This window comes from Frankliniella occidentalis, unplaced genomic scaffold, assembly GCF_000697945.3.
Source record: "Frankliniella occidentalis isolate FOCC.00 unplaced genomic scaffold, Focc_3.1 Scaffold240, whole genome shotgun sequence".
Lineage (NCBI taxonomy): Eukaryota > Metazoa > Arthropoda > Insecta > Thysanoptera > Thripidae > Frankliniella > Frankliniella occidentalis.
Window position 1 is genome coordinate 69,542 of NW_026267366.1, and position 12,943 is coordinate 82,484.

The 12,943-nt window shown below is 56.5% G+C and overlaps 1 protein-coding gene across 1 annotated transcript in view; it reads left to right on the plus strand.

Moving 5' to 3' along the window:
• Nucleotides 1-12,937, plus strand: part of LOC113209758 (NGFI-A-binding protein homolog) — a 38,546-nt gene extending 25,609 nt beyond the window's left edge. Inside the window, exons 2-13 of the mRNA XM_026427438.2 lie at nt 795-896; nt 1,746-1,883; nt 5,635-5,981; nt 7,325-7,684; nt 7,980-8,099; nt 10,006-10,139; nt 10,313-10,472; nt 11,330-11,520; nt 11,734-11,848; nt 11,924-11,992; nt 12,080-12,160; nt 12,559-12,937. Coding sequence (XP_026283223.1) covers nt 795-896; nt 1,746-1,883; nt 5,635-5,981; nt 7,325-7,684; nt 7,980-8,099; nt 10,006-10,139; nt 10,313-10,472; nt 11,330-11,520; nt 11,734-11,848; nt 11,924-11,992; nt 12,080-12,160; nt 12,559-12,768 — 2,027 coding nt within the window. The 3' untranslated portion in view covers nt 12,769-12,937. The remainder of the gene's footprint in view (nt 1-794; nt 897-1,745; nt 1,884-5,634; nt 5,982-7,324; nt 7,685-7,979; nt 8,100-10,005; nt 10,140-10,312; nt 10,473-11,329; nt 11,521-11,733; nt 11,849-11,923; nt 11,993-12,079; nt 12,161-12,558) is intronic.
• The last annotated feature ends 6 nt before the right edge of the window (nt 12,938-12,943 follow it).

Below are 12,943 nucleotides of genomic sequence, written 5' to 3' on the forward strand. Positions count from 1 at the left end.
GGGGTAGGGTGGCTTGGCGGGGTGGGGCTCAACCTTCCTCAGCGTGGCCGCTTCTTGACCAAAAGCGTCGGGGCGGTGGGTCGGGGAAGACGCGAGGGCACGGCAGAGGGGTTACTAGAAGGGGTAGTAGCGGGAGAGCTTAGCGGGGAGCACGGCGCAAATAATACCCAGTCGTTCTAGTCGTACCGTCGGCACAAGTTTCATGGTGACGGCTGCTACCCGTGGGACGGAGCCATCCCCCGGTTAAGGTGGTGGCGGGGAGGGGGAGGGGAGTTGGCATTTCTTTTAAACAATGACGAAACCCTCTTTGTCTTTGCTTTGTCCCGGCCCGTTCAATCAGTACTGAAAATAATACACGTGTGTAATCTGCGCACAGACACTGAAAAACAGACGTGTGTTTTATGTGCACTATATAGCAACGAAATGATGCCGCCACAATTGAACAGTTGTTCAACTAGTTCCAAACGGGTGACCGAAAGGCATCCCGCCCGGCCTCGCCCGACCACCCTGCCCCGCTCCGACCCCCGACGCCATAAACCAGCCCAGATGAAGTCGCCCTGTAGGTTTCGTTCTCTTCTTGTCCTCCTGCGAGTCCAGCGGTGGCGTCCAGTACCCTCCCTCCGGCCCTTTTTACCGCCCGAGTAAGACGCACGCTCATTGCCTTGTCTGCGCGACGCGAGCGCGGCCAGCATCGGACACCGCCCTGCCCTCGTCCCTCTGCCCCGGCCCCCGGCGCTGTAACTCACTCCTTCCCTTTTCTTTAAGACTAAATTGGTTATTTTGTGCGGTTGCAGTGGTCATGACGTCCGTGCCGAGCAACGAGGCGGAGATCCAGCTGTACCGGGTGATGCAGCGCGCCAGCCTCCTCGCCTACTACGACACGCTGCTCGAGATGGGTAAGGATCGGGTGTGTGTTGGGCGCGACAGGGCAGCCCTCGGACTCGGACTCTGCGCGCTTCTACTGCCCGGGGCACTGGTATCGGCTACAGAGTGGCCGCTCTGCTTCGTTGGAGCAAATGTACATAAAAGGGTCCCCAACTTCTGATAATCACAGCTCAAGCAAAAATTCCTATTCGATATTCAGTTACTCTATTTACCAGTATTCACGAGTTTACGTTTAATATTCACGAATATTTAACTTTTCAATAGACGGGGTGGTCCATCAGCACCGTTCTCTCCTCTGGTTATACTGTACCGGACGCATGCGTGATGAGGGGCTGCATACTGCACGACGCCGTAAGGCGCCTGGGTGAGCGGCGATAGGCAAGCCCGCCCGCACGCCTTCACCCGGTACAGTATAACCAGAGGTGAGAACGGCGCTGACGGACTACTCTGTATTCACAGCTACACCACCGAAGAGATGGAAGCGCAGAGTTCTCCGATGACCCCCTGACTATTTTGCGCTGTTCTCGGTTGAGTGAAACTGCAGATTAGCGCAGAATATACCAGGTGGCTGGTTCACGCAGCGAACTTTCGTAGTTATGCTGTACCGCATGCACGGGTGCGGGCGGGTTTGCTTATGCTCGCTGCCCACGGCTCCTTCTGGCCCCGTGCGAGTAGGCAACCCGCCCGCACGCGTGCATGCGGTACAGTATAACTACGAAAGTGCGCGGCGTGAATCAGCCACCTGGCGCAGGGGTTCTCGGACAACTCTGCGTTTCTATCCCCTCGGTAGAGCGGGGCGAGCTGACGCCGAGCTGACACCGCGAGCTGACGCCGTTGACACACACTTGTCCTGCTTGCAGGCGGCGACGACGTCCGCCAGCTGTGCGAGGCGGGCGAGGAGGAGTTCCTGGAGATCATGGCCCTGGTGGGCATGGCGAGCAAGCCGCTGCACGTGCGGAGGCTGCAGAAGGCGCTCCACGAGTGGTGCAGCAACCCCGGTGAGTACAGCGAGACGAAAGAAGGGTGCACGAACGAAGGGGATGCTTGCGTCCCGAGCCGCGGATGGTCCGGCCGGAATGACTTGATATGACTTCATTTGCGGGCCGCGCAACTCTTTCCTTTCCCGCGCCCCGCAACCCTTCCGCGCCCAGGAGGTGGCGTTTCGCTTACTTTTGTTGTTGAGAAAGGGATTGGGGGGAAGGGGGGAGGGGAATGCTCCTCTCGGTCCTGTCGATCTCTCAGGAATGAAAAATTTAAAAAAGAAAGAAGGAGTGCCCGGTCTACATTTTAACCTTACGGAAGAAAAGGTGCAGAAATAAAGGGCCTCTTCGAGTTTCACTTCCCCACCGTTTCAAAATTTCAAGGTGCGGTGAGACCAGACTCAAGATGGGGCGTGGCGGGGCGGGGCGGTTGGAGGCGCTGCCTGCCCTGTCCGAGACGAGCGGTCGGCCAGGCGGCTTTGCGAAAAAGTGGTCGGAGCGCGATCGTCTCTCTCCCTCCCTCCGCGTGGACGCGTGCGGGAGGCTTAAACAGAGAAGCCGCTAAAGAAGTGGCGCGCGGGAAATTCAAACGGGGACAAACGGATGGCACAAAACTCTCTGGCTAGACGGGGCGGGACACGAGCTGCGCGCGCGGTTTTGAAAATGCCGCGCTGATTTTTTTTTCTCAGCAACACAATCGAACGCAAGCGCGAGTGTCCCCCCGCGCATGCGCCGTCGCGAGAGGGGGGCTTATGCAAACGACTGTACGTATCCGGTCGTACGTTTTTTTCGCCTGCGCCACTCTCTTGCACTTCTGTTCTTTCTTCCTTTCTTTCATTTTGTCCCTCTCGCATTTCCCTTCTACTCGCCGTGAGCGTCCGGGGCAGGGGCGTAGCGGGAGCGGGGCCGGGGCGGAGCGGGGCGGAGCGGGGCGGAGCGGGGTGCACGGGAGAGATATTGCCCTGAGCCCATTTTTTTCCCGCCTCCCTTCGACCGTCCGTCCGTCCGTCCGTCCCTCGCCGTCTCAGCCGCGTGCACTTTTTTCCCGCCGTGCGCCGCGTCGCTTTTAGCCAAGAATTTAAGTTGTGTTGTTTGAGCGTTTTTCTAGCAGCCTGGCCGGCGTGGCGGCGGCGCGCCCGCCTCGCCCAGCCGTCACGCCGGCAGCGGCTGTAGCCTCGGCACTCCCGGGCTCCGAGCCGGGCACCGGGCGCACCACGCCGTGCAGGACCCGCAGGCCCTGGCCGTGCACGTTGCCCAACGCCCGGGCCATTCAGTGGCGCATGTTGTCGCTGCCGGCGCGTCATGTCCGACACCTCCGGGACACCTCCGCCTAGAGCTAATCGCCATTCACAGCCGAGAGGGGGTAGCGGCAGTCAGGGCAGGACGAAGAAAAGGCCCGGGAGCGGCTGCGAGAAGGACGAGGACGATAGGAAAAAGTGCGTCGTGTCTTATGGAAAAAGAGCGAGAAAAAGCTTAGCCGCGCTGTGACGTCAGCAGTTTATAGGCCGCCAACATAATGGGGACGAAAAAATGTCAGCCCCCTTCTCCTGCCCCCCTCTCCCTCTTCCTCTCTATCTATCTCTCTCCCCCCCATCTCCTTTCTATCCTGGGATTCCTTTTTCTTGGGCCGCTCTCTTCTACTCCTCCTTCTTCTTATTCGTGGGCGAATAAAAAAGAGGTGTGTATTCGGACCATTTTTTTCCCAGCGTTCTGGTGCGCGTACGGCGGCCGCACAGTCTTCTATCCTCTAGACGCTACCTCCTTCTCCCTCGCTTTTAGCCTTGGGAAAGCTAGGCCGATCAACTCGGGAGGTGACTCGGTTAGTTGTTCAGGTCGCGACGTCAAATTGTTTTTGTTTTGCTGCAGGCACGGGTATTTATGTAGTTTTATTAATTTCGTTCCGACTTTTGTGGTCGCACATCTCAGTATGGATCGCAGGTTGGGCTGGCGGCGGGCCGGCGGGGCGGCGTGTGCCCGGGTCGGATGCGCATCCCCTGGTCCACACACACGCGCGCACACACGCGCAGCGCCGCTCTCACGGTGCCGCCCAGCCCAGTTGGGTCGCCCAGGTAGCCAGGGGAGGCTGAGGGTTGTGCAATGGGGCGTGTCATTCGCACCGGTGATGCGCTTATCAAACGGCAATGAAGAGATCACTATTATTGCACATTGTGTGTGTGCCGCGCGTGTCTGTTTGTTGTTGTCGGTGTCAGTTTGCACTTTTGCGGCTCCCTCTTGTGTGGGTTTACGAAAAAATATTGTTCTAAGATTGTAGAGAGGGATGGCATGGTCTGCTTCTGCTATATGCGCAAGGTTTTTGTAGATTCCGGGAGCATCAGACGACTTTTTTTAAAAAAAGGTGCCAAGAGCAAGGTGACTGACACGATTATTCGTGATCATCACACACCCCCCCGAGCTCATTCGCATTCTTCAGTGTGTTTCTGGCGCACACTTCATTCGGTTTGTTCTTGGCTGTCTATGGTGCATTCTGTTTCGCTTCCGCGACACTGACTGGGCCGGACTTTGCGGCAAGCGTGCACCTCCGACACGTTGTTCGTCGCCACTGCTGTTATACCGCAAGTAGCTTGATGGATGACTGATTAATGGCTGTGAAATTCGCGCCTCATATTTCTGCATGACTCTGCATGCACGTCGCGGATCCGCTGCGGAGCGCTCTGCTCGCGGCTCGAACAGATTAGAATAGCAGGTTGCGCGGCCAAAATGAAAAATGAAACGGAAGGGGGAAAAAACACAGACAGGCGCGACACTTCTTTCGAGTCCCCTCGCCGTCGTCGCCGGTCCCCGTCGTCGGTACGTACGTGCTGCAAGGACATGGCGGAGGCGAAGAAACGAACGGCCCGAAAAAAAGCGCCGGCAACCAACGACTGTCAACTGTCGCCGTTAGCGTGCCTTGACTGGCGGGAAAATTCAAGCGAGTAGGCTAGCCCATTCGGCCCATTCTCAGGTCGATCCGCTTGTCCGTCCAGCAAGCGGTCCGGGGCGGAGCGGGGCGGTGGCGCGTGGCTACGGGAGGCGATCACTGCTCTTGGTGACCGGTTCATTTGACGTCAGAATATCGTGCGTCACCGCCCTAGGTTTTCATTAGGCAAAAACAATAAAAAAAAAAACAATCAAGGCTACCAAGCCCGTAAACTTCTTTTTATAGCTATTTTTTTCATTTTTGTTTTTGATGTTTTTTCGAGGAGACGTTTTGTAAACGCAAATTTCGCTGTTGGAGAAAAAAGGCCGCTTATGTAATTAATGTATGTCCACTTACTGTAAATCATTCTATTCGAATCAGGCCACTACTACCCGACCCATAGCGGTAATGACCTCGGAGTCGGTCAGCACCTAAGACAGAAATACATGAGGTTTGTAAAAAAAACAGGCTTTGATTGACAGAGCACGGAGGTAATAAAAAAAATATTAAAATCCTAACGGCGGGCGCCGCGCGTCCTCTGGCTGCTGGGAGGCAAGCACTCTGCCCGTTGCTTTCTTAGAATTGAACACCAAAGGGTTCCTTGGTGGAAAGGAAAATAACTATGAAAAAATTGAAAGGAAAAGAAAAAGGGAGGTGGAGATGAGTGTGTTTGATACCGGCCGCCGATGTCTATGGTCGAGGATTTTTTTTGCCCCGCGGCTGTCTCCGTCCTACGGTGGAGCGTCTGATCGTTGTGTGTGAGGACAGAAAGGATTTTTCGTTGTTGTTGTTGTTGTTGTTGTTGTTGTTGTTGTTGTTGTTGACGACGTTTGTTCTTGTTTCATGTTGCAGCCCAGTTCCAGGTCCCGCTTGGACCCACCCCTGCATTTCCGGTCACGGCTCCGAGGCCCAGCATAGCACCCGTGGGAGTGGCCACCCCTGTCGGAACGCCCCTGGGAACGCCCCTCGGAACGCCCCTCGGAACGCCCCTGGGGACGCCGCTAGGGACGCCCATAGTCGTGCCCGCCAGGAGGAGCCCCCCTCACAACCATTCTAGTCCTGCCCCCTCCTCCTCGCCGGCGCCGTCCCTCAGGTGCACCACCCCCGCGGAGCACCTCAACAGGTCATCCACCACGTCGCCCGTCACCATGAGCTCCACGGTGAGCTCGCCGCCGCCCGCCTCGGCTGACCCCATGCAGGTGAGTCCAACAACAGCGGCCGGGCCTCATTTTCGCTGAATCCGGCGGGAGCCGAGGGAGCGCTCATTTAATCCGGTCTGGAGCAGCGCTTGGGCCGAAGAAGAAATGCTCTCTACAGAAGGGAACAGGTTCTCGGCTGTAAACGCAAAAACGCTTATGCGACACACGAATGGCGAGGTATCGGGGTACGTACCTCGGAGGTACGTACGAGGTATCGATCACCCGGCGGGGCTGCCTGCCTGCGTCCCGGCGGTTTAGATAACCATGAAAAAAGAAAGAAAAAATGGGAGAGAGGAGTATTGTAGATTGTTTGAGAGAGTTCTTGAAATAGCAACAACGTACGTAGGTTCGACGTTGGTTTTTGGGGTGACTGTCCCCGGAGCTCATATGGTCGATTGCGTGCGTCTGCCGCTTAGCTCTGTCAACCTCTCAAAGGGTCGTTTGTCGTTGACGAAACTCTGGCACAGGTGCCTTATTCAGCTCCGGGGCGTCCGAAAGGGAAGCTTCCTCACCTCTCCATTATCGCGCAATTACTGCGCAGCCCCTATCCCCAGTGCTGGTATAGCCAACAAATTCTCTTCGTCTCCCCACCTCGAGAAATGAGAAATCCGACGCTTCGTGGGGCCGAGCGAATGTCAAGAGCCTGGCGCTCTGCTTCTTGAAAAGAAGTGTATGACAGTTGACGAATCGATTCCTTGCCGCCTGCTTATAAGCCCCCTCCCCCCTTCCCGTACCCCCTACTGCCCCCGCCGGCTGAGCGGAGCGGGCGAGTCGCGGACGTACGGCTGCAGCACAACGCTTGTGTATTAATTACCCGGGCTGAGCCTGCCGGGGCCTGGCCCTGCCTGCGGCCCGGCCGCCGATGGCCTGGCGTCCTGGCGTCGTTGAGTCCAAATCAGGAGTCCGGCTGGAGGCTGCGGAGCGTCGCGCCGCGTCCAGCCGCGTCCAGCCGGGCCGATAATCAACAACTGGGCTGCGACAAAAAGCAAACTGGCAAGCCGGGGTAATATGCCAGGCATGTATATCCCTGCCTCTCTCTCTCTCTCTCTCTCTCCCTCCTTGTGTCTCGATACGTGTGTCGCTTTCGCTGTCTTTGCCCTCTTCGATCTTGATTGACGTGGTGGGATGTGATTGGTCGGCCAAGCGTAAATCAAAGAGTGTGTGTGTCCAGCCAATCCAACCGCCTTGCCTCTCGCCGGCCCATCGGCAGGAATATGATGAAGGGCAAGGGCGGGGCAGTGTAGCGGGCAAAGAAACCTCACGTGGAATCCGAGGGCGAGACGGCCGGCCGGGAGGACGGCGACTAGGAAGCGCTTGTTCAATAAGAATGTCTCATTTACCAGACCGCGGTTGGCAGCGTCCCGGTGGACTTCTCGACCGCCTCCACCACGACGACGACCACCACCGCCAACAACAACCTCAACCATAACCACCACCACCATCACCACGCCCCGCACCACGGCTACCACCACAACCACCAGTCGCCGTCCTCGCCCCCGCACCACGCGGGGCCCGGGAGGCCGCTGTCGCCGGCGCCGTCCACGACGCCCCGCCCGCTGTCGCCCAGCCTGCAGCTCACCCCCGTGCTCATCGAGTCGCAGATCCAGAGGCTGGCCGAGGCGGCCAGGAACCTGGCGGGGACTCTGCCGTCGTACCAGCCCCGGCCGCACAACACCAAGAAGAAGATGTGCAAGGACCTGGAGGTAGGTGACCTGATCTCACCGCCCTGCTCTCAGTCATAAACGCGGCAGTAGTGAACCCAACCGCGACCGCGGTTCAACGCACTCCCCCCATACTTATTCTCAGTTTGATTTTTAGACAGTCCCCTTAAGACTGCCTCTCTCAGAAGGAAAAGTCCACCCCCCCCCCTCTCCTCCCCTCCTTGTTTTAATCACAGCTCCGCACTCTGCACGCACCCCTTCCGTTTTCACCCCTGCCTCAACCTCCCCCTCCCCCTCCACCGCCACCTCTCACGTTGCGCTGTGTGTGGTGTTGCAGCTCGTCATCAACATGTCGGACGAGGACCCCCGGAGGATGGACGAAATTCGGAAGTACGCCGCCATCTACGGACGCTTCGACTGCAAGCGGAAACCGGAGAAGCCTCTCACCCTTCACGAGGTAAAGCAGCGCGTTTGGTCGTGAAAAGTAATCCGGGTGGCCGTTTGGTGCAATCATGCCCCCTCTGCTCGGGCACGAAGACAACCCCCGGGAGGACAGACTTACGGACTCGCCTCTCACACAATAATCGTCTTATTAATGGATCGTAAAGGCCTGGGTCGGGCAGGCCTCCTACAGAGATATCAAAACAGCCATAAAGCCACCTGGCAAACCCACACGGCCTCGGCGGGGCGCGGCGGGGCGCGGTGACATCACCATACCTACCCCCGATGACGATCGCACTAAATTGATAAGCCGCTTGTCAGTGCGTCGCGTCCTCAATAGGCGTGTTGCGCGGCTGAACCGTGGTAATATGCGGTTCTTGTCGGAGAGGGGATCGCCCACTTTCAGAAATCAAAAGACGTTGCAGAGTTCAGTCGGCTCGAAAAATTACAGCAGTTTTTATTTGTGTAGTACGTACTCGATTTAACGCCTCTTCCAAGTGTATGATGGTGTCTGTCGTCCCCACTCTGCCCCGGCAGCCCGAGGTTAGCCGACATAAGGGAAGGATTTTAATTACAATAAATGCCGTGCAAAAGGGAGGGGCCCCTCGCCCGGGCGTTCATGGCCATGCCGCGGTCACTCCTATAACTCTACTGGGCCGATCCTCGTCGGCGACAAGAAGTTTTCCTTCTAAACATGCTTTGGCAAAAAGACCAGAGGTGGGCTGGACTGCGCCCGCCGTCTCGCACACGCCTTCTATCCGTAATTATCCGCTCGCGTCGTAAAAGGGACCAGCCGAGGCATCTGTTGCGGACACGCTGCGGACACGCTGCAGACACGGGTCACGATGCGTCCAGCGCGCGTCGTCTGTGCGTTTCGGCGGAGTCCCGTCGACTGTTGACATACTTGCGTGCCCAGGCCTGGTTCTGGTCGATTGCGGACATTGAGGGATAAGAAACGGAGGGTTATGCCGGAAAAGGGTGGGAAATTTCCGACATCGACGGTCAGGCGCTGGCGCCCCGGGGAAGTCCGGTCGTGCCTTGTCGCCGCGCTCCGCTTACACAAAGTTTTAGTTTTGAGTTTGAGTTGTATTGCCACTGACCCAGCGAGAAATGCAGCTTTAAATCAATGTCAATTCGACGTCGAATTTGAAAAATACGTCAATTTGCTGGACTAAATCGAATTTATATCGAGTCGAGTTTGCCTCGATCGATGACTATCGACCACTTATCGATATAGCATTTCTCACTGAGGAAACATGTTAGATGTGATGGCCATTGGTGAATATAAATAATCCTCTGTTTCTTACCTCAATGTCCGCAATCGTCGTTCACTCGTTTCGTTTCGTCTTCTTCTCCTTCCACCCTGTCAATCGCGTTCGATTTTGTCTCCCAATTAACGAGTGCTGGGACCGCTTCTTCCCGCGCTTTTTCCGCGCCCTCGGCGGCGGCCTGGCTCCGCTTGGCGCGCGCGCGGCTCCGACACTTTATCATCGGCGGCCCGCCGCCTGAGGTAATCCAACGGGGAAGGGCAGGGAAAGGATGAGCGAAAATCGCTAAAAGAAAAGGGCAAAATGCGAAATTGACTCGCCTAATTGCAAACAGTGTCCCGCCGGCGTGGTGAGGCTGCTACCAATTATCCCTCCGGCTTTACGACTGGCGTTCAATAATTTATAGTTAGGTAAACTACTGACAGCTCGGCAGCGCCTCCTGCGCCTCCTGGGCCGGCTGCCGTAGGCTGGCGGAGGCTGGCCGAGGGACACTGCGATCAGTTTCGCTGCAGCCGGGGCAAAGCTGGGACCACAGGGGAGCTTTTTCCCCGGGCCTCTCCGTGCACGCCCTTTCTCTAACGGGTCCGGCGCGCAGCCCTGGAACCCTGACCGACCGCGCTGTAACTAACGGCCCTATCATGTTCCTCATTGCAGGTGTCGGTGAACGAGGCAGCGGCGCAGATCTGCCGCTTCGTACCCGCGCTGCTCACCCGCAGGGACGAGCTGTTCCCGCTGGCCAGGCAGGTGGTGCGGGACTCGGGCTACCTGTACTCCAAGGGCCACACCAAGTGAGTGTTCAGCCTTAGCCGGCGATACCCCTCGCCACGCTCAGAGCGCGCGCCGTCCGAGGCGTCGCGACGCCCGCCCGCTGCTACCGAGGCGTACGGCGTACGTCGTTGGAGTGACTCGGTGGCCGCGGGCTGCAACCAAGCCTAATCTCCCTTCTCCTCCGTGTCTGCAGCCTCTCCTACTACCGGCCGCGGTGCCCCAGCAGCGACGACATCCTGACGGCGGGCCACAAGAGGCCGAGGCTGGAGCCGAGCGGCTCCCCCTCCCCCGACTCGAGCGAGGGCGACCGGGAGAAGGGCGAGCACCGCGCCGAGCACCACCAACGCAGACAGGTCCTCATTTAGCCCGACAAGACCGCTTGGCCTGTGTCGGCCTGCTTGGCCTGGAGGGAGCCACCCCTCTATCTCTCTCTGCCCATAGGTCTCCGCGCACTCGCTTTCATACACGTTCGCACCAATTACCAATTTCGTATTATGCGGTCCTTTTATTTTCTAGTCATAGATTGCAATCTATGCCATGTGATATTATAAAGCCATAAGTATTATTTATATTACAAAAATATTGAACATTTGCCTTTTTAACCTTGTCTCTACTGGGCGGTGGCTCACTTTTCTTTCATTTGTTTCGGTATTGTATTCCCTTGGAGAGTTATGTGTCTAATGCTTTTACTGCTTTTTGTGGTTCAGTTTATCGCGTGACTAACCAGCTCTCACATTTTTCGTCCCTTGACATTTAACATTTCTTTTATGGTTTTACTTTCTTTTTGCTTTTATAATTTGTTCATTACAGTGTGAATTGTAGTAAACGCTGCTTCGAATAACCCGATGGACTGAGCTGTCCTGAGATTGTGTCACCAGGTACTGTAGACTGTAGAGTTTTCCAAAGATGTTAACGGTTTGTGCTTTCTTACAACTAACACCAGATGTATGGGCTATTTCTTGCTGCCTAGACGCATTTTGTAGAATAATGCACGAGTATTTTCAAAATTCCATTTTTCTGAGCCCATAAAGTTTTTACTTTGCGTGTCTGCCAATACTTAATGCACGGTACGTAACGTATCGATCCTTTTACAGCTTACACACTGCAGCCTTGAGTAAACCCTCCCGTGGGCTGGTTTTGATCAACGCTTTCCTTCTTCGAGATAAGAAACAAGGGAAGAGTGCAGAGCTGAACGCCGGCTGTGTTGCAGGAGCGGCTGGAGGCCCTGTCGGAGGAGCTGCGCGCGCTCTCCGAGCGCCACGAGGACCTGATGGCGGCCACGGGGCTGCACGACGTGGTGGCCCTGCAGCAGCTGCAGGCGGTGCGGGACGCGCTGCAGGCGCGCCAGCTCGCCCTGCAGGCCGAGCAGGCCGAGCTCATCCGGCAGACCCTGCAGCCCAGGTAACCGCAGGAGGCACGGACCGCCTGCATGCAGGCTGCAGACTGATTCCAAAGAGCGCTCAAGGGGGGGGGGGGCTGCCCTATGAGTGCGACAAGGACGGAGCTATACGGAAGGTAGCGCTCTTCGGAATCAGTCGGTTGAGGGCCGCCGGCAGGCAGCAGGAGGAAGGGTAAGAGTAGCCTAATGCCTTGCTCCCTGCCTTGCTCCCGCAGGTCGTGGAGGCGGGCGGTGCGGGTGCGCTCGTCCTCCCTAACGATGGACTCCGAGCGGGGAGACACTGACGACGACTCCCAGCTGTCGTTCAGCAACGCCAGCTCACCCTCACAGGTACAGCTTTCAGCAAGTTGAGAGTGTGCGCGCTGTGGCAGTTTTCGTGTTTACGCAGCTCGCGCGTTTTAACAGTTTCAGGAAGTTGGAGATTCGCGGGACTCGGAGACTTTGGACAGATCTGGTAGAAGTCCCTCCAAACAGGTAAAGTTGATGCGAGGAGGGGGAGGAGCCCGATCGCAAGCACAATGTAAATGAACTAATCGACCATGTTTTATCATTACATTCCAGGACTGCTCTTTGGATTCCGCTCCGGTGGGCAACGGTATATCATCTTTGACCAATGGGATCTATAGTGAAAGCAAAATCCAGGTACGCTCGGCAACGTACCAGATGGCTGATTCACGCCGCGCACTTTCGTAGTTATACTGTACCGCATGCACGGCTGCACGCGCACTCTAAATGACAAGGACAATTTTTGTAACTAGCACCGGACTTCTGCGTGCATAACTGAATTCAGATACAATACTGTGACTTGCTAGTCACTAAATGTGTGTTGGTAGTTACAATATTGTATCTGAGCTAGTTATGCACACAGAAGTCAGGTGCTAGTTACAAAAATTGTCCTTGGACATTTAGAGTGCGTGCGGTGCAGTATAACTACGGAAGTGCGCAGCGTGAATCAGCCACCTGGTATAATACTAGCGACTGCAAAATGATGTGGTACAATTTTAAAACTGTAGGCTTGACGATGTGTGTGCTCCGTATAGGTGATAGCGTCTAAGGGCTCGGACATCATAGCCGTTGCCAACCCCGCCCTCTCCATGTCCTCCACGCTCAGCAGCTCGGGGGGCCCGGGGGGGCCCAGGCCGGCCCCTAGCCCGCCTCCCACGGCGGGGCACGGCCAGGGAAGTCCGCGCGCCGACCTCCTCAAGCTAGAGCCGCAGTCCCCTCCGTCCTCGCCCGGGATTGTGCTCTGAACAAGGGAGGACGATTTAGTTGTACTTTTATTGGGCCGAAGGCCCTTTGTGATAAAACCAGTGATCCCGAATGAGGGAATAAAATGTATCTCTTTTATGCACTGTGGAGTGCTCGTTCGCTAAATACATTTAATGTATGATATTTTATGAGAGACTAGACTGCAAAGCAGACTGA